The sequence below is a fragment of the Centroberyx gerrardi genome, chromosome 7 (assembly GCF_048128805.1).
Source record: "Centroberyx gerrardi isolate f3 chromosome 7, fCenGer3.hap1.cur.20231027, whole genome shotgun sequence".
Lineage (NCBI taxonomy): Eukaryota > Metazoa > Chordata > Actinopteri > Beryciformes > Berycidae > Centroberyx > Centroberyx gerrardi.
In genome coordinates this window covers 12,255,293-12,276,032 of record NC_136003.1, presented here as the reverse complement: position 1 = coordinate 12,276,032, position 20,740 = coordinate 12,255,293, and the positions used below count along the sequence as shown (strand labels likewise).

At 42.8% G+C, this 20,740-nt stretch overlaps 3 protein-coding genes across 5 annotated transcripts; all 3 read left to right on the top strand.

The window, feature by feature from the left end:
* The first annotated feature begins 117 nt into the window (after positions 1-117).
* On the top strand, positions 118-4,533 carry ankrd54 (ankyrin repeat domain 54). The gene is made up of 8 exons (XM_071918516.1): positions 118-831; positions 1,124-1,171; positions 1,262-1,360; positions 2,328-2,399; positions 2,667-2,714; positions 3,504-3,628; positions 3,815-3,922; positions 4,112-4,533. The coding sequence occupies exons 1-8, from the start codon at positions 450-452 to the stop codon at positions 4,184-4,186; spliced, it is 957 nt and encodes a 318-aa protein (XP_071774617.1). The 5' UTR covers positions 118-449; the 3' UTR covers positions 4,187-4,533.
* Positions 4,534-4,839: 306 nt separating this feature from the next.
* hmgxb4a (HMG box domain containing 4a) lies at positions 4,840-13,343 on the top strand. Of its 3 annotated transcripts, none has more exons than XM_071918508.2 (13): positions 4,840-4,888; positions 5,692-5,797; positions 6,109-6,245; positions 6,404-6,479; positions 6,591-7,175; positions 7,399-7,602; positions 8,317-8,495; positions 9,369-9,450; positions 9,575-9,639; positions 9,778-9,874; positions 10,019-10,182; positions 10,550-10,672; positions 12,523-13,343. In XM_071918508.2, the coding sequence occupies exons 2-13, from the start codon at positions 5,761-5,763 to the stop codon at positions 12,565-12,567; spliced, it is 1,794 nt and encodes a 597-aa protein (XP_071774609.1). In that variant the 5' UTR covers positions 4,840-4,888; positions 5,692-5,760; the 3' UTR covers positions 12,568-13,343. The 3 variants fall into 3 exon arrangements, with proteins under 3 accessions (XP_071774609.1, XP_071774610.1, XP_071774611.1); XM_071918509.2 differs by having other exon boundaries at positions 4,845-4,888; positions 5,719-5,797; XM_071918510.2 differs by lacking the exon at positions 4,840-4,888 and having other exon boundaries at positions 5,764-5,782.
* A 920-nt stretch (positions 13,344-14,263) lies between these two features.
* On the top strand, positions 14,264-16,949 carry LOC139926721 (GTPase IMAP family member 7). Its single transcript, XM_078284626.1, has 3 exons — positions 14,264-14,343; positions 14,772-14,927; positions 15,716-16,949. The coding sequence occupies exons 1-3, from the start codon at positions 14,319-14,321 to the stop codon at positions 16,576-16,578; spliced, it is 1,044 nt and encodes a 347-aa protein (XP_078140752.1). The 5' UTR covers positions 14,264-14,318; the 3' UTR covers positions 16,579-16,949.
* The last annotated feature ends 3,791 nt before the right edge of the window (positions 16,950-20,740 follow it).

Sequence of the window (20,740 nt, the reverse complement as noted above, 5' to 3'; positions counted from 1 at the left end):
CAATCACTGGCCCAGCACGGGGGCTATCTGATTGGCCGCCTGGTTGCGTTGATCCGATTGGACGAGAGGCAGATGAACAACGCGGAATCTGATTGGTCGTTGCTGTTTGCAGACTGTTGACTGTACAATGGGTGTGCCTTTTACTACTTTTATTCGATGAAATGGAAAATGTGAAATAGGGGACATTTTGGCTCTTTGAGGTACCATATCTTGGACTCTGGAAATATTTAAATGACCCAGGATGGTAAGGCGGTGAAGGGGGCTTTCTGTGTTTTGACGCGCCGTGCCGTGCCGTGCAATGCCGCAAACGCTGCTAACGGAGGAAATGCCATATTCAAAGTTAACTCCCGATAGCAATGACGATTTTATTTCCTTTTCGCCTTGGCAAGAGTAGGAACCGTATGTAACGAGCTTCGTCCAAACCACAGCCTCCATATGTTACGGTAAATATGGACGGGTGGAGCCCAATCGTTGCGACAGCCTCGGACAATGATCGATCCAGCTCCGAGGGGGAGTACACGGTGGAGCCCGCGCCCCAGGGTGAAGCCCCGGGGAGGGACGGAGAGCAGAAGGCTGCCGCGGAAAGGATGGACGGGGGCACCGCGGTCGGGTTTGGGATAAGTGGGATTGGGGAGGGCAGCGTGGTGCTGGGTCGAGCCGGAGCGAGAGACGACCAGGAGCTGCGGTACCTGCACTTGTTGTGGGAACCGGGTCGGGCTGAACTGGGCGCCGGCGGCGTCGCGAGCAAGCTGGGGAAGATGACCGGGAGCAGAGCGAGGCGACACGGCAGAGCTGTGCGGAGTGTTGGACCCATTGGGAAAGATATTTATGGTAAGGAAAACTGTTTGCATGTGACACGGGCAGCTACACGGTCTACAATTTGAAAAGAAAAAAAACATAGGTGTGCGTGAGTAGAGAGAGAGAGAGAGACATGTTACACTGTGGTGAAGAGTAGCACCAGTTAAATACAGCAACAAACCAGTTGCTAATCATGAAAGTGTACATTCAACGTGGCTGTGAACGCTGCCTTTGTCTGCTGTTCTGATCCCATGCAAATTGAGCCCTTCACCAAGTCATAAATCTGTATTAATATGCCTTTACTTTGCATTTCTCACCTCCGCAGCTGTGAAAAGACTGAGAGAAGCAGCGAATGGCAATGACATTGACACAGGTATGAACCGTGAGGTGACAGAGTGACATGTGAGTAATGTGAATGTGAAGACCTGTGTGGATGATGGAGAGTGATGTTGTGTTTTCCCAGTGCGAAAGCTCCTGCAGGACGACATAGACCCCTGTGCAGCAGACGACAAGGGACGGACGGCCCTCCACTTCTCCTCCTGCAACGGCAATGAGAGCATCGGTAGGTTCACAGCTGATTCCTGTGATAGTTTGTAGCTTTTATTGCATTATCAGGGTCTGTTCAGTAAGAGAGCATCTTGTAGAGGCAAGGCACAACGTTTCACAGTGATGCTGTTGCTATAATGTCATGACAGCATCTTAGGAAATCATGTGTCATCCATGCAGCAGGTTGGCATAGTGGTTAGACAGAGCATCTTTCAACTGGAGGACAACAGTTCAAGTCACTGTGTCAGCAAGCATCCGTCCTGCTGAATCTCTCCCAGCTGTTCTGTAGCTGACCCTGCAATCTGACCTACAAAAAAAGGAATAAATCTCAATAGGGATCAATAAACTATCACATTAATTAATGGGTTAATCAATAGGTACTCTGTTACCTGCGCTGAACTTTGCTTAGTTATCCTTCAGCCTAGTTTGAAAAATCTTCTCTACTTTTCTAGTTCCTTTATTGTTGTTCATTGCACTTGTTTAGTCTTCAGTTAACTTTGCTCTCAGTCGTCCTTTCCTCCTATGCAATCCTTCTACATTACATTACATTATGTCATTTAGCAGATGCTTTTGTCCAAAGCGACTTACAATAAGTGCATTTTGTCAACAGTAGTCAAACCAACTGTATATCACAGTCTTCATCAGCTGAGCCTTTAATAGGAATAAGTAGCTTTTGTAGAATCACAGTTTTTTTTTTGTTGCATTAAGAGTAGAATCGGAAGAAGATCTTTACATGATAAGCTAATTCAAGTGGGGTCCTGTGGTTTCACTGTAGTTTCTACCCTATTCCAGTTGTTAGTATTGTATTGTTGCCCATTGCAATTGTTCTTTACCAGGCAGCATGCAATTACAATATTCAAAAATTCTTTTTCTACAGTTGGATTTTTTGTATGCGGCTCTGGGTTTGAGCATCAGTTACAGTTTACAGTAAATTTTTAACAGCTGCAATGTCCTCTTTCATACGCCCCTCCTTGTGGCTTTAGTGCAACTGCTTCTGAGCTACGGCGCTGACCCCAACCAGCGGGACGGTCTGGGGAATACCCCTCTCCATCTGGGTAAGACAGCACAACAACACATGGCATGTCACATCTGTAGGACTGAGGTCAGTCATGCACATCACTGTGGTTTCACTCTGACACACGCTGCGCAGCTGCTGCAGAGTCACACCTGTTAATGCGAACAGTTACACTACAGAATGACACAAGAAAAAGTGGCCGCGTCATTTTCTTCTGTGCATCCTGATTGCATTGCAAGAGCTTTGCGACAGTGTCGTGAATGTGTTTTGTGTTGTAACATGCCCATTTCATCCTGTGTGTCTGCAGCGGCCTGTACCAACCACGTGCCTGTAATCACCACATTGCTGAGAGGAGGTGAGAACCCAGAAGGACACTGTTGTAGAGGTGTTGAATTCTGTGTAAAAAAAACACAAAAAAAAACGGTACACAATCATATTATAAGAGAGTTATTTCATTAAACGTATGTAAGAGATAATGTAGAGCAAGCCGGTCATTATCGCAAAATAAGCCCCAACTAGTTCTTGATCACCCAGAAGGGGATTATTGTTGAATAATGACAGGCTCCTTGTATATTATCCTGCTTATTACATGGCTACTTACCAAAGGCATTCATCATTTGTCACGAGATGTTGATTAAAAATGATTTTATTACAAGCTTACGTAATTGACAAGATTCTGCCAAAAAGTAGTTCAGGACTGCATCCATATCATGATAGCATGACTAGCATCCATGGGCTTCATTGTAAGAACTGCAACCATAGCAACATAAACAAATCTGGTAAGACTGCTGTTTAGCCTTTCACCAGCAATCAAAGGTTTTGTGCTTTCTGAGGTAATTAAAAGTAATATTGGAAAAATCCTTCATGTTTCTAACCTCGATTAGCTGAATGTTTGTCTGCAGTAACCAAAGAGTGACATCTTTTTGGCACAAGGTGTCACTAGTTAATTTGATTAGAAATCAATAAAAACAACTGGACTTCTTGTCTGTGGAGTGATATGATTAGATGTGAAGTAACAGCAGTCTGTTATTCAGAAAAAGACCTGAGAGCGCCTTCACATTCCAATTAGAACTGAGTATTCAACAAAGCAGTGTAATAAGAATTTATAACATTCTGAGAGTATGTTGTTGATGTTTCTGTTCAGGAGCGCGTGTGGACGCCCTAGACCGAGCAGGCAGGACCCCTCTACACCTGGCCCGCTCCAAGCTCAACATCCTACAGGAGGGAGACTCGCGCAGCTTAGAAACCCTGAGAGGAGAAGTCACGCAGGTAGAGGGAGTTTACTGACTCGACTGACCTCGCCAATCATGACTTGGTGTTTTTGTACAGATAGATTCTGAGGATCTTGACGGGATTGTTTCTGCCTTCCCTAATTTTCAGGCTTGAGTTAATTGATGCCGGGGTTTAAGGCAGGAACACTTGCTAATATTCTCTACATCTGTCCTGCCTTTACAGATTATTCAAATGCTGAGGGAGTACCTGAACCTGATGGGCCAGAGTGAGGCTAGAGAGAGGCTGGAGCACATTTCAACACAGCTGCAGCACACACGCACCAAAGAACAGGTGAGACCTACAGACATACTAACTGAATGCTCCTCAGCTTCACACTCATCAATTGCAAACCTATTTTTTTTTCTGTAAATAGATTGAGATGTGTCTGTCCCTGAGAATTGCACATAATGTTGGTTTACTGTATATTTATATGTATGTAATTTCCACCAAATCATGTATGTTTTTCTTTTTTTTTTTCAGGTGGATGAGGTGACTGACTTATTGGCCAGCTTCACATCACTCAGTCTACAGAAGCAGAATTTGGGGGATAGGTAGAGGGTAGAGAGTACCGTGTGTGTGTGTGTGAGAGAGAAGAGAGAGAGAGAGAGAGAATGCGTGTGTGTGAGAGAGTGAGAGAGTCACAGCTGTGTCTGTGCAGACATGTTCTCTTTTTGCCAATGATTATGAGCTACGTTTTGTGGAGAAGATTAAAAACATGATCATGAAATCACTCAATACTTTTTGACTGTTGTATCGGTTTCCTTCTCAACAGCATCTTTATAACACGCTGCCTTTTCTCTTGCATTGCATGTTATGTTTATATGTGAACTGTAATTGTAAAAATGGATTTGGGTTATTGTTGTAAATGGATATATCTGAATCAATCATTTAATAAACTATCTTTGGGTATATTTGTGAAACATTGTCTTCTCTGCTATGTATATCTAATTCAATTAGAATGTATTTATGAATAGAGTATCTATCTATCTATCTATCTAATCCAACAGGGCTTCTAGTTGCGTTGTCATGACATTAAATGTAAATGCTCTTTGTAATTGTCACGTTGGAAACAGGATACATTGTATCCTCATACATCTATATTATTAATCTTGATAGTATATGTATTCCTAATATGGCTACTTTTCCCCTGCGCTGATTGGCTCCACTGGCTAAGTCCCTCCCCCGTCCGACACGTATTGTTGTTCCCCGATATCAAAGATGGCGACCGGACCCGCGTAAATTGGTGAATCCATAGAGGTAGTAAAATTTAATAAATGCATTCTTTTCATATCTCCTGGTGGTTATAAAATTCACATGCTGCCACCCCAGTGTGGACGAATACATATACAGAGTTAAATGCATGAAAGTCACTGTGTTTGGCCACTTAGGGAGACCCGGGCCTAGCTGTGTTTGAAAGCCCCGGGCTGCCGGTAGCGGCTCTGCCCGGGAAGCTAAGCGCACATTCAGGGAGACCGGTTCAAGTGCTGGAAATGTTGGGAGTTAGGGACTCAAAGTGAATGGAAAGGGGGTGTGTTTGTGTGTCTTTACGAAAGTAGGCGGGAATTTGTCTATCAATTTTGTTCTGCTGCTTTGTAAATGATAGAGAGCAACATTACCGTGATAGACTGCAGATTTGGGTTTTTCTCAAGTAGCTGGCCGTCAACAGCTTCTCTACTTTTGAGAATGTCCCGTTTACCTGCAGCTCCTCCTGTTTGCTGCGGTCCCTCTTCAACACCCGACCTGAAACATATAAGATCCTATGACTGCTCATTATGGGACTAAATTGTAGTAGTTGTAGCACCCAAATATCTATCTTATGGATTTAAGTCTGCTTGAAACAAGACGTCTTTGCTGTTTGTCTGCAGTCTAGGTAATGCACTTGGCTACAAGATATGACAATCAAGACACAAGTTATAGTTTTTCAACTTCATTGAAATCTAAATATTCTGTGCAGTGATATAAACAGTTCTGATTTCTATGTCTTGGCTGTTATGTTGATATACAGCACTTTAACTTGCATCTTGAAATAAGTGTTTCCTTTCCTGGTATTCACTGAACAGGTCATTGTCCTGTCTTCATGTTGTCAGTGACGTCCTGTGACGAGCAAACCTGCTGGGAAAGGAGGACTCATGGCTTTTGAGGAGATCAAGAGTAAAGGAGGGATGGGTAATGTCTGCCTATAATGTAGTTTTACTGTGTCCCTATGGTACTGAATTATTAAAGTGAATTACATTTCTGCATTACAGTGCAGTCAATACCACAGTGATAAGTGATAAGAAAACTTCAAGTCCAATCCCTGTTGTTTATTTAAAAATCACTGGGCTCCTAGTTTGAGGGAGTGCTTGCCAAGAGACCCGATTGTGATGACGCCCAACATATGCAAAACATTTTGTTGTCATTCCATGGCGAGAGTCTAAATGTGTCATGTTTTTATAGTCAAGGTAGGGATTATAATTGTCATGCCATGTTTTCCTCAGATGTGGGTATGGAGGGAGACAGGGGCCTAGTAGCTGGTCGCAGCCAGAGAGAGAAGAGGCGGTCGTACAAAGACCTGCTTAGGGAAGAGGAGGAGATCGCTGCTCAGGTCCGCAAGTCCTCCAAGAAACGGCCCAAGGTAGGTCATCTAATCTCTCCACAATAACTTAGTTTGATACCATTAGAAAGCTTTTAAGACATTATGTCACTAGTTTAGCTGTTATCGCACATTGTAATTTTTGAACCTCAGTTTCTATGAGTTGTTAAATGGAGAGCCGCTCTGTCTTTCCTAATCAGGACTCAGAACTTTTCATGCTGGGAGGGGACTCGCACAAAAAGAAGAAAAAACATAGTGATGACTACTATTACAGAGGTGAGAGCCAGATATTTCAAGTTGTAATATATTTTTTTATTGTCAATAGAATTGATTTTCTAACTGCATCAGTTTTTTTCTCCTCTTCCTTCTCCTTCTTCCATGTATCAGACCATGAAGGTTCAGGTCCGCCTCCCCACAAAAAGAAGCGCAAGTCTGCAGACCGCTCTCCGCCGCTGTCTTCCCCCTCGTCTTCCCACCCGGCAGATACAGCCATGGGCCTCCTGCAGGCCATCACCTCGCCCCTGGCCACAGGTACAGACCCCAGTCCCCACCTGCACAAGAAACCCTCCTACCCCTCCTTCTCCTCCCACTCCTCCAAGGACCGTAAACGTGAGGGCAACAGCGGCGGAAGCAAAGGGAGCCACGCCTTCTCTCACTCCCGCCCCGTGACCTCGTCCTCATCCTCCTCCAAGAAGCACTCCTCCTCTTCGTCAAAGTCGTCTCTGTTCCACGGCGGAACCCCCAAAGAGGAGCCCTTGACGTTACGCGAGGCCGACGGGCTGAAGATGAAGCTCATCATGTCGCCAGAGAAAGAGGAAGGGGAGAGCTTCCCGTTCACCCCCCACTCGTCCAAAGGAGGGGTGAAGAAAGAGAAGGACAGAGACCGCATGCAGCTCACCAAGTTGCCCAAGAAGAAGATGCAGCAGAGTCGAGATCCACTGCCTGTCGTGGGGAAAGAGGTGGAGGTAGAAGGTAAGAACATTCCTTGGGAGGCACCTATCGTATTTATTCCCCAATAAACCGATTGATCGACTCCATAGAGCAGCACAACAGATGGCACATATATTCACAGACCCAACGTAATATATACTGTCTGCTTGTTGTTTAAACTGATAAGACCTCCATGTTCTGAATCTGTGAATTTATGTTTTTTTTTTTATTAATGCTCATTCTGCTGTTCTCTGTTGCTACACAGGTCACTATGGAGGTGGCATGGGAGATGATAGCTCATCATCTGGAGGGGAACTGGAGGCAGGAGAACTGGTTATAGATGACTCATACACACATCTGTCAAAGAAGAAGAAGAAGAGCAAGAAAAGCAAGAAGAAAAAGGACAAAGAGAAAGACAGGGACAAAGAGAAAAGTGGAAGGGAGAAGAAACACAGCAAAGGATCTGGAGGTGCGTGGATGTGAAAGTTGTAGTTGTCTCTGTTCATCTGCATTATTACCCAAGAACCGATTAAGTTCCCCTTCTCCTGTGTTGTGTGTATGAACTGATTTCAGATTCAGAATTTTGTATAATTTTTTTTTATAATTTCAGGTGCGGTCTAATATGTAAGAAATTATATTCAGAAAGGTCTTTTCTCTTTTGCATTGTTTGAACACTAGAGAGCGCAAGGCTAGCAAGTTTTAGTTTGGGTCATCACACTTCTGGTGAGCCCAGCTGAACTCACTACTGTGCAGACAAAGTAGGCTACAAGATGGACTCAGGCAAAACTGGAATGGAATCAAATTTTAAGTCTGCTGTGTGGCAGCAATTTGGATTTTCACTAGCAACACGCTGCAACAACATCACAATGAAAAACTCGCTGGTAGATGGTTATACATGTTTTTTTGTTAAGGTATTTTTGTTTTTGTTTTGTTTTTGATTAGGTATTGTTTGTTTATGGTATTTTCTCAGTTAAAAAATGTTTTCATTCAGATTTTGCTCAAAATATTGCGATAATATTGAATGATGACCCCAATATGTATCGAACCAAATCGTTAGCGGAATATATCGTTACATCCCTAGTATTTTGACATTCCTTAAGTCTATACATTGTTAATTTCGTAAACCCTTAACCTTTGTTTTTGTTATCCCTTCTGTTTTGGTCTCCTGTATGACCATCTTCAGACCCGTCCAGGGGCCACAGCCACTCCCATCCCACGGTCACCCACAGTGCTGTTGGTCCGATGTATGCCATGGGCACCCCCATCCCTCCCCACCACCATCAAGGCAATGACGGAATGATGGAGAAGAAGAAAAAGAAGGAGGAGAAGGAAAGGGAAAAGCACGAGAAGGAAAAAGATAAGGTAGGATCCTGTTCAGTGCTATTTCCTCAGGATTGAAGCCAATTGTTCACATACATGCGTGCTGTCATTACTTTGTATTTTGACTTGGCAATTACTTTTCTTAAAGTGGCATTAAGTAATCTATGACTTTTATTGACCTCTATCGACAACCAAGGAATTGCAACAAAAACGACACGTGTCTGGTACAGCTTCTGGCCTGTAACTGACACAAATAATAAAGTCATATTTTCACAATAGAGATGAGCTCCAACAGAAACATCTAGTAAAGACTTAATATATCATGATGCAGAATACTTCAATAATAACACTGCTTTGTCATTTGCTTTTTTTGGCTTGATAACGATAAGTCTTGCAACGCCTGTTGCTTGGTCATGGCGCCATCGTTCATCATTGAACAGCTGAAAATGCCAGTAGGTTGTGGGGAGGAGATGTTGGAGTGGATTGAACTTCCAACAGGCAGAGCGTTTTGTTCCAAAACAGAGTCCGGGCATAAAACTGACTTTTGAAAGCCAGAAATCTCGGCACCCGTTGAAGTAATCCTTTAGTTCCTGCTATTGATCAACATCTCTATCAGACCCATGCAGACTATTATGGTCATTTTGTACTATTGGACAGTAAAAATCTCATTGCACCTTGAAAGCCATGGTGCCGAATGTGTTGTTTAATGTTAATAACCCCATATTAACAGAGAAAAACCAATAAAATAAAGGCGTTTCAACTATTGGAGTGCTTTTAGGTTGCTATTTTTCATTGCTTTTGAAGACTTGTGTCGAAAGAGCACCCAACTTTTTTTCTTTAACTATGAGAAGCTAAGTAGTGTTCCAGCCTCCTCCATTTCTAACACTCGTGGTCTGTTTCTTTTTCCTCTCTCAGCCCAAGAAGAAAAACACAACAGCATATCAAGTGTTTTGTAAGGAATACAGGGTCAACATAAATGCAGAACAGCCAGGACTAGGTGGGTGAAACGTCAATCTATAATTCCATTATAATGACACAGCTTTGCATATTGTCCCTTTGTGGGTTGTAAAGGATCAAAAATTACTCTATTCAAACAAACTGCTTGTATGTCTGATCTGCAGTCTTTGGTGAGCTCAGCAAAAAGCTGGCAGAGGTTTGGAAGGCCATGCCTGAGAAAGACAAACTAGTAAGTTTTGTTCAAACTTAATCCATGTTGAAAAAAGCTTTGGAAGTCCATCCAATGTTATGTCATTCCAGCCTCATGCTTGCAGTTGTGGCGGTGCACTAAATGCCCCATGTGTTTTCTGTTCGTTCCCTTGTCCAGGTTTGGAGGCAGAAAGCCCAGTATCTGCAGCACAAACAGAACAAAGCCGAGGCCACCACCGTCAAACGCAAGAGCTCCACTGACGGCAAAAGCAAAGGTAGTGATCCTTCAACCATTCTTGTTTGAGTGAAACTAACTCCAGAGTTTTCAGTTGGATAAATTGCAAACTTCTTGACCTTTAATTAGTTCAGTGTTCCTATCTCTTACACTGTCGTCTTTGTATCTTATTCTCTGCTGAAAGGTGTAGGAATGGGAGCAGGGATGGTGTCGCCCACCAGAGCGTCTGGCAGCATGTCCCTGTCGCCGGCGCGGGTCCCAGATGTCGATCCCATCGATGCAGCCGCTCACCTGCAGCTGCTAGGAGAATCTCTGTCCCTGATTGGCCACCGGCTGCAGGAAACGGAGGTTACTTTGCACTCATTCACAGGCCAATATGCAGTGTCTGTTTATACTCTGCATTGGTTTTCACCGTATAACCTCCATACAATAATAAAAATATTATGTTGACTACTTTTCAGAACAGTTTTACAAAATGCTTTACACCATAAGCTGAACAATAACAATGCATTGAGTTAATTATAACAAAATTGTGTTATATATGGTGAATATGACCCAACTAAAATAGACTGAATACAAATAATGTAATCTGACTTTGTATTGGGACCAAGTGTCTCTGGTAGCAACATTTCGCTGGCACTTTTAGTGTTATGTATTACATTAAGATGCAGTGAAACAAGTAAGCCATGTGACTAACTGTTTTTTCCTCTGTTAGGGGATGGTGGCGGTGTCAGGGAGTCTGTCTGTCCTTCTGGACTCCATCTTGTGCGCCCTGGGGCCGCTGACCTGTCTCACAGCGCAGATACCACAACTAAACGGATGTCCTCGAAATGTTCTGGTATAGTATTTGCATTTATACATCTTATGTGAATATAATTATGGAGGTTTCAGCTTCATAACTGTTTTAGATTTATATTCACGCTTAGTATTTCCCAAAGGCCCAATCGTTGATTCAAACAAAAACAACAACAACAAAAGAACCAACCCCTGAATTGCTAAACCTTCCTATTGTTAATGAAGCGGAGCAAAAACGAAATGTAAACTTAGAATTATTTGTCAGGTTTCAAAAGACCAGCTGCACCACAGAAAGTCACAACATGCAACATTGTCCCTCATTTGTGTTGCCATTGTTGAAACCACGATAAATTCAAGAGTTGAATTCTAATAAGAAACTTGTCAAATTCATGAAAGTTTCCTACCCGTCTATATGAGTGCATAACCCAATGTGAAACACATGTTGTCAAGCACAATAACACCCACATTTGATGGTGCCCTCCAGTGGAAATCACAGGTTGCATGTGCTTTCTGTTAAACAAATGGAGCCGAACAAGCCGACTTTGTATTCTAGTTTGTTTAAATATATACTGTCTGTCTGCTGTCTTGCACTGCATGCTTCACAAGTAAAGCAACTACAAGTGTGCTTCCCATATTCTGTCCTCTAAAACAAAGTGAACAAAGTGCTCAGAGGAGTAAAACATTAGGGAAACATTTTTCTGAAGATGCAAATTAAAAATATGTGGGAGAAGCACATGAGCTCATTTTGTCATTCCATATTCCTAATGCATGAAGAGATCCACTTGTCCACCTACCCAACTGCATATCTACATGATTTAGTCTGGATTTTTAGTCTGGAGTACTGGAAGTGCAGAGTTCAAAATTATAAATATAGATTTTGTGATAAAATGGGCAAACATTTATTTTAAGATTAAAGGCACACAATAAGTGAGCTATAGTGCTTCTCTCAAAATGATTAGCAGGTCTTGATACCAGAACTGAAGAGTATATGACAAACTAGTGTTGCAAAGAAAGTTTATTGTCCTGTATTTTAAATGTGTAAAAATATAGTTCAGTAAACTACTTGATTGAACCACTTATATTGCGATAGTTTGATAGTAGTTTCATTAAAGGCTCCATATTCAGTTTTAATGATTTTGTTTTTTACTATGGCTCAGGATAAGAGTACGTTCTTCATAGTGTTTTGCAAGTGTAGTTTAGTTAAAAGCTGAATTAGTTAAATTGAATTAATTGGAAGACTAAGTTCTCACAGGCAGAACAGTCACAATACTGGACCAACTCCTCTAATTCAAATGATTCAAACCTGCTGACTGGAGACTTTCCACTCTAAATGCTGCAAACTGGCCTGACTGGATGGATTTCAGTCATTCTTTAGTGAGGAAAGCCCAAAATTCACTTGTGATGCGTTTACTTGAGTTAGTCTGAAACTGCCTGTAAAAAAGGGGAGGATTGTTGAGAATGCAATAACTTTACATTTAACCACTCAAACAAAACATTTTTTAACCTAAACTTTACTATTCATACATTGTTATAATTGTGTCATTATGTGTTCCCTCCTTTCCCTCAAGCCTTCTTCTTTTCTCTAATGTACCGCCAGGCACCCCATGAGTGTCTGTCAGGGAGTTGTTTTATGTGCCGTTCAACTTGTTAGTTAGTCAAACCTCTTTTGCAAATTAAATTCCGTTTAACAAATGTAACTGAACTGCTCCCCCTCTTGTACTGATTATTTTGGGTTAAAGTCGTGGAACCTGAATGCTCATACTGTATAAAACACAAATTTTTCAACTGTATTCAAGAACCCATTTGTATGCATCCAGGACTGAAATACGTGAACGACAATCACATGCGCTTTTATTGCAGTTTTCTAATATTATTCTCCCTCTTTCTCGTCAGTCAAACACTTTGGACAACATTGCCTACATCATGCCTGGGCTGTGAGTGAAGGACAGACGAGCGTTCCTCTGTGTGACTTGGCAGTGCAAGTGAAGAGATTTGAGTGGAAGTGTCCTTTAAAGGAGTGGCCCTTGGACTTTTATTTAAGCCACTGCTTGGCATCCGAAAACCTGGACATTTATAGTATCGATATGTTTTTAAAGTGTATTTTTTAAAAACCTTTTCTGTTGATTTTCTAATTGTTATATTTTTAAAGGAAACATTTTACTGAACACCTTAATCTTTCTCAGCATGTCAGCTTGGTTTTACTGTTACTACACAGTTTGTTTCTGTATGAATGGAGTGTGTGTATATACTGTATGTATGTACGTGTGTGTGTGTGTGTGTTTTAGTTTGTTTGGCTGTTTTAGTGTATTTGACTGTTAATGTATGACTGCTGCAAGCGTGTTATGTACATACAAGTCTACACGTTCATAGATGACGGTCTAGAGGATATTTTTTTTACTCAAATGTACAGAAACAGTGAAGTCAGGGTCCAAGTTTCTTTTGCTCATCATCAACACAACATAAGAATAATATATTTGACAACTGCTTATTATTTCTTTTGCCATGTAAGTACTGTCATGCCTTGCTGTTTTATACATGTGCTATTTTACCATGCATACAGGAGTTAGATTTTGATTGTACTGTAGAACTTGAGATGTGATAGAAAACACTTTTAGGTGCAACCTTGTCGTAATCAAGAGCTTTTTAAGCACAACACTGTCAGTCAGAGCTTCACATTCATGCATTTCCAGTAGGCGATGGAAATGGCAACAATAAAAACAATACATTTCCAATTGAAGCTTTGCTTTTCTTCTTTAATAAATGAAAGATCAGGTAGGGCTAGGCAATGTGGACACAATATGATAATCATAAATTATTTTGATATTGACAACTATCTGCTAACATGCACAAGCACAATAATCAAATGAAGGTTCATTGCATTGACCGTGGTAATATAAAGTATGACAAAACTGCTTTTCAAATATTTCCTGATTCCAGATCAGATCTCATTTTGTGAGATTTTATATGTATTTGCTTTTTATCATTAAGAAGACAACAAAATTGTGTATCACGATAACTCAATACTTCATTACAATATGATTCTATTGAAAGTGATAAATTATAATATTGAACTATTGCCCAGCCCTAAGATCAGGGTTTATTTGGGTTTATCTCCACCAAAATAAGTGAACATGTCACAGGTATGAATGCCAAAGAATATGAAGAAACAACCCAAAAAAGTGATCACACAAATTGTTTTGCCGCAAAAATGTCATGGCATAAAAGTCTGGCCAGGAGAGGTCCTTTATATGTTTAATATATTAGGATTATGCAGCCATTCAAGATAACAGAGCATGTCCCAAACCTTTTCAAATTGATCCTTATTAGACTGGATTTTATTTCTATTTTGTCTCTGGACCCCTCATTCAGAATTACATCACTTTCTACTGCAGGGTGATTCCAGCTGAGAGAGCGAGACCTCTGATCAAAACTTCCTTATGCATTCTTTCATTGTGCTAACATGTATAGGGCAATTAAACTCATTTTGCCCCGGGCCCCCCTTTGGGAACCAGTGCATTAGACCCACAACAGATGGACCTGTGTTCACCCCTGGTTCAGTTTAGTTCAGTACAGTACGGTACAGTACAGTACAGTACAGCCGGCCTGACCAGGCGGGCAGGGCTGAGTCAGGCGTCAGGAACGAGGAAGTGTTCATCCCTGACTAAATACGGCGTTGGACAGGACGAGAGATGGCAGCAGGCATCAGACACACAGGTATGCTGTATAATTATCTTTGTATGCTGTGTTTCATGCGCTAGAATCTATGACAGATTATAGGAGCAGAGTCAGACGGATGCCGCTCCTCTTTCTACGCATTTTCGGCATCGCAATAGTGTGATCTGTGTTGAGAGGAAGCGGCAGCACTAAAGGGCGCTGCCACTTCTGAAGTGTCCGTGCAAAAGCGATAATAACGTCTCCAGTAGTGAAATATGCCTGATTGCACGACAGCGTCTCCAGCAGCTGACCAGTATGAGTAGACAAAAAACCAGCACGCAAACACAACAACAGCTGTTTCTTTTATGGGGCTGTAAAAAGACACCAGTAAACACTTAGTAAAAGACGCGTTCAACTTGTTATTATGGACGCTCACGCTGCTGTCTCTCTGTCTTTCTGTCTCTGCCCTTTTCCTTAATTGCTAGCAGAGCTGAGGCTGGTCGTGCTGGGCCGGACGGGGGCAGGGAAGAGTTCAGCAGGCAGCACCATCCTGGGCCTGCCAGTCTCTCAGCCCCAGCAGGGAGATGCTGCCGACTGCCAGCAGAGCCGCAAACACACGGGCGAGGCTGCAGGCAGACAGGTAGGTGGGGGGGGACCTTTGGGTGAAATATGAATCATCAGATCATGAAGGCTCGGGGCAGCATGCAAAATTTACACTGTATTATATGATGTAAGGAAAGTATAGAGGTAAGTGATTTGAATCTATTGAAGACATTTTACTGAAGTTAAAATCACCCAAAGCAAAAACCATGCAAAGTTTTAAGATTTGCATATAGGCCTACTTCTTTCTCTGCTGTTCTCTCTCTCCCTCTCTCTCTCTCTCTCTCTCTCTCTCTCTCTCTCTCTCTCTCTCTCTCTCTCTCTCTTTCTTTGATTTTGTCTGTTACTGTTTTATCTGTTACTAAATGTGTTACTGCTGTCCTGACCAGGTCTTCCGTATCTCAAGATAAAAATACATTTTTCTTATCTGGGTGTAAAAATACCACTTCTACCGGGTGTTTCAAAATATATATATTTTTTATAATAATAAGAAGAATAGGAATAATAAGAATATTCATTTTTCATATTTCATTTTTAACTTATTCAGTCATTATAACAGAATAATGCAACATTCAATTAATGAGAGAAACAGGAAAAACATTTAATAATACAGTGATAATGTATATAGAAATGTATACCGACTTTTGAAACAGTACTAAAAAGTAATGAAGGACACATTATTTACTGTCCTTCCAGTACACAAAAAATTACATGTTTGTGTTGCTAATGCATTTTTCCTGTCAAACCCTCTTTAACTGTGTTTTTCATTCTTTGAACCTCAATATTTTGGTTTTGTATATTGACACAGCTTCTACCTTCTCTGTGCAGGTAGTAGTAGTCACCAGTCCGGATTGGTTCAGCTCTGACTGCGACCCGGAAGAAACCAGACGCCGCATCTCCTCCTTCGTGGCCTTATCCAGCCCCGGGCCGCACGCCTTCCTGCTGTGCGTCCCTGTGAACCAGCCGGCCGACAGAGAGGCCGAGGCCCTGGAGGTGCTGGAGAAGCGCTTCGGCCCCTCGGCGGTCAGCGGACACACCGTCGTCCTCTTCACCCGCACGGACGAGCTGGAGGAGGGTGAACAGCTGGAGGAGCACCTCGTCACCTGGCGCAAGGACCTCCTGGAGCTGGTGGAAAGGTGCGGGGACCGCTACCACACCCTGGAGAAGCGGGGCGGAGAGGCCGAGGAGAGGCAGGCTGTGGAAGAGCTGCTGGAGAAAGTGGAACAGGCGGTGAGAGAGAGCGGGGCGGAGCACTTCAGCTGCCCCCTGTACCAAGAGGCCGAGGCCAGGGTGAGAGAGAGGCAGGCAGAGATACTGAGGAAGAGGAGAGGAGAGGAGTCGGATGATCAGGCGCCTCCAACGGACTCGTGCCCAGAGGAAGACATGGATGATGAAGAGATGGAGAGAGTGCGGGAAGAGGCGGAGAAGAGCATAGATGACTTGAATGTGGACGTAGACGGTATTTTCCCCTCTACCTGTGTCTCCCCTTCCTCCCCCGCTCCCTCTTTCCTCTGGGGCTTGTGGGAGAAGCTGACAGGCTGGATGAAGAGGTTGCCCAAACTAGTGAGGCGGGAGGCCCTGCTGGGAGCCCTGGTCGGCCTGTTTGTGGGGGGGCCTTTCGGGGGCATGCTGGGGGCCACTGTGGGATCGGTGGCTACTGAGGTGGGCAGGAGGAAAACACAGAAAAATAAATGAAGGGAGCAGAGGGGGAGATAACAACCAAATCTCATATCAATGTATTATGCATAAAGCTGCACCTTTAAGTCGTTTCACTGCATTGAGCAAACCAATGTATTTCTGAGCTATTGGCTTGCCTGCTAGCACCTTCACAATATTTATATGATATGATTTATATGTTTGACCACTGACCACCAGGACCTGTTTTCTGTTTTCTATGTTCAGTATTGCAGAATGTTTTAAGGACTTTTGGGAAGAGGCAATAGTAAGAAACGTCCACATGGTGGAGACATCGACCCTTATACTGGAGAAGTTTACTGTTTGAGTTGAACTGAGAAGATACTAATTTACTGCTTACCCAAGCAAATAAAAGCTGCTGTTTAAATACATTTCGCTGTTGTTTCTCATATGTGTTATTGAGATCTCCAAATCTGCAGTTATTTATTTTTAAAGAATGTGATCGAGTTAAGGACAAATCCAACTCAAGGATGTCCAGGACATGACAAAGGGAAACTTCAATTATAAAGATACCTTTTTATGCAATGTATTTTGCATGCATTAAAACGCCGGGGAATGAAATGAGAGACTATGGTTAACTGTGGTGGGCTGTGCAAAGAGAAAGAGCCTCTATTCTGCATTTAAAACACTGCACAAACTCAACTGAGCACTGAAGCAAGGCAGTGGGAGCTGTCTCTCCCAGTCTCTCTCCTCCTTACACAATGGCAGGTTATGGTTTTGACATTGATGTAATTGATACTCTGCTAAAACCATCAGTCATAACCCATCCTTACATCTCTCTCTTCTCTCTCTCTCTCTCTCTCTCTCTCTCTCTCTCTCTCTCTCTCTCTCTCTCTCTCTCTCTCTCCCTCTAAGCTGCCGGAGGCTCTGCCTTAGGAACTGCTAGGCGTTTCCGAATGTGGGTGGTCCGGCTGGGGTGGGAGGGAGAGAGAGAATTAGCCCAGCTCTCATGTTTCCCAAAAAGAGAGGGAGGAAAGACGCGAGAAAGAGAGAGTGGGGAGAGAGCGAGTGAGAAAGAGCGAATGCGAGGGAGAGAAGAGAGAAAGAGAGACGAAGGCAGAGAACATGCTTAGGGACTACATCTGTCTTCCAGATGTGGCCTCCACAGTTGTCTGAAACAGGAAAAAAGAAAGTTTTAAAAGTAAAGGAAAATTGGTGCTAAACAGTTTTTTATTGTTAGGGATTACACATACAGTATAGACTACAGTATACTCTACCAGCTTAGAGCGCACCAGCCAGGATATGTTGCCTTTTTCTCCTCATGAAACTGCAGTGAAATGACGCACTAGACCCCATTGAAGATAATGTATATAAAAAGAACACCTGTCCAAATATTATTCGGTCTTACTGGATATACATTGAGGATAAGACAGAGAGAGTAATGATGGAGTCGGCGTGATGGGGAAAAATTAAGAGGGAGGATTTTCGGGGAGGGAAATTTATTTCTTCGGGGAGACAAGACTATGGGACACAAAAGTATCACAGATCAAAAGTAGCAGAGAAAAAGTCACAAATCAAGGCCGAGTGTGTGTCGGGGCGTCCCGCAGGGCGCAGACAGCGGAGGCCAGGATTGGTCCTGGAAGATGAGACCTCAGCAGGACAGAGGAAGAAAAAAGAGGAAAAAAAGAGGATGCAGAGTTGATTTGTGCCTGTATGTATAAGCAAAGCCAAAATCTGAACAAACATCTCAGGGAATCACCAGTGACCCATCATTAACACACAGGCTGTAACTTCTGGGCCTCTCCCTCAGAGCAAAAATGTTGTTGTAAGGGCCTTGCGGTCCCTCATTGAAGTGGGGGCAGTCCGCTGTGAGACGTGGACAACGCGATATTTTTTGTTATCATCGCGCCCTATGGGCTGGAAAAGACAGCAAACCAAAGGAAAATAAACAAGATGACACAGTTTTTCCTCAACCGCACACGGCCTTTTCTCTCGCTGCCGGTTTACACACAGCTCACACTTTATCATTACATGCTCAAACTTGTTTTCCTTAAGAGTGATAAAAAAAAGTTTTGCACAGATTTTTATTGACTTTTATTCACCCAGAATTGTTTTTTTTAAGGGATACTTGACCTTACTTACTTACTTGATTGTTTACACTGAAGTCCGCTTGATTAATCTGAACATAATAGTTTTAGTTTGTAAAGCAAATGCAGCACTGGATGTTCTCCAAGAAGAAATATCAACACACCAGCATGCATCACACAAAATATACAAAAAAAAACCCAAAAAATGAGGTTCAAAGAATGATAAACACAGTTAAAACTCTCGACAGGAAGAATGTATTAGCAACTCAAACATATAATTTTTGTGCTGTGGAAGGACAGTAAATAGCGTGTTCTACATGACTTTTTTTAGTATTCAAATTATTATTTTTATCTGGAGATCTGGGAGAGCCGGCCAAGACGGCAGCAGCACAGTTAGCTACAGATAGAAGAGGAACAAAAACACAGTAAATACAGACACAGTCAAAGAAAGTGAGAGAGAGGGAATGAGGAAAGAGAGAGAGAGAGAGAGAGAGGGGGGAGAGAGAGATATCTTGAACAAACAAACACACAAATGTCATAGATCATACTGTAAGTTATATTTAAGCGAGGAATTTAAGTGGGCTTTCTGAACAATGTGCAAGGGAGTAAGACCTCCTACGGCAATGTTTCTATCAAATCCCAGGCGGTGTGTGTGTGTGTGTGTGTGTGTGTGTGTGTGTGTGTGTGCCAGCGGGGCTGAGGCGGCGGTGTCCAGCAGCCGGCCCTCTCTCCTCTCCTCTCCTCTCCTCTCCTCTCCTCTCCTCTCCTCTCTCTGGGTGTGCTTGCTGTGAGCCCTCTCATCTTTTTCCTATTAGTGCTGTTTTCATGTTCCTCCCTAGCGTGAGTGTGTGTGGCTGCAATTGTTTATGAAGCAATGCTTGCCCCATCCGACTGTGCGTGTGTGTGTGTTTGGGGTGTGTGTTTGTGTGTGTGTGTGTGTGTGTGTGTGTGTGTGTATAGTGTATGTAAGTCTACATGTGTCTTTGAGTGTTTGTGTGTGTGCGTGTGTGTGTGTGTGTGTGTGTGTGAGTGTGTTTGTGTGTGTGTATGTCAGCATGTCAAAAGCATGATTAAATATTGAATTATATTAAATTACCCAGAAATGCAAAAAATAAAAATATAATTAAGATGTTCAATTTAATTAATCTATGAAGTAATACAATCAATTATTTAATCATTAAAGTTCACAAAATGGAATTGTCTGTTGGTTTAAAAAATTGTCAGAATGTATTGTAGAATATAATCATAATCATTTTTAGCAATTGCAGAACCAGGATATAAAAGTCAAAAATGAATAGGCTCACACAGGCTTAACTTGTGCAAAAATGTCCTTTATTATGCCTAGTGCAAACACACATGAACATATTTTTTCTTCTACATTTGACTCATGAAAGCGAAGGCATCTGTATATGAACCGCCTTGTCACAGATGAAGTGAATACTGTATCCGTTCACTGAAGCTCTGCGGATGAAATAATGCAGCACACATCCATCGTCTCAGCAGAACGTGTCTCCAGCACACGAAACAAGGTGTCGGGACAGGCCCAAAAAAAGAAACAACAGGAAAGAAGCCCCCAGACAACATGAATACAAAATCACACGCAGCTGCTGAGGTTAGGGGTGCTAGCACGTTCTGGTGGACATACACTCACACACACACACACAGAGCCAGCCGCACATGTGCCAGCAGCTGGACTTGCTTTCTGGGGGATAGGGAGAGGCACGGCTAAAATGGAAGTGCACTGGTGGCGCCGGCCAACATGAGAGTCACCTTTCATCCCCCTCGCGCTGGGCCGGCCTGACCTGAACCCCTGGCCAGATGTGAAGGAGGAAGCTCTCTCCGGGACAGAGACGGAGAGAGACGGGCTCAGAGAGGAGAGGAGAGGAGAGGAAAAGGAGGAGGACGAGGCACTGAAAGAGAACCGAGAGAGAAAGAGAGAGAGAGAGAGCGAGACGAGGGATTTCAGATGATGCTGTGTGGTCTGGTTCAGGTTTGCACGCCCCGCCGTCATCTGTCTCTTAAAAGTGAATTCTAAATATGGTCACCACATTGTGTGTCATTTATTTTCACCCTTACAACCTTAACACAAGTTCTGTCACTTGAATACCAAAAAGGCATTTGGCCCTAACGAATAC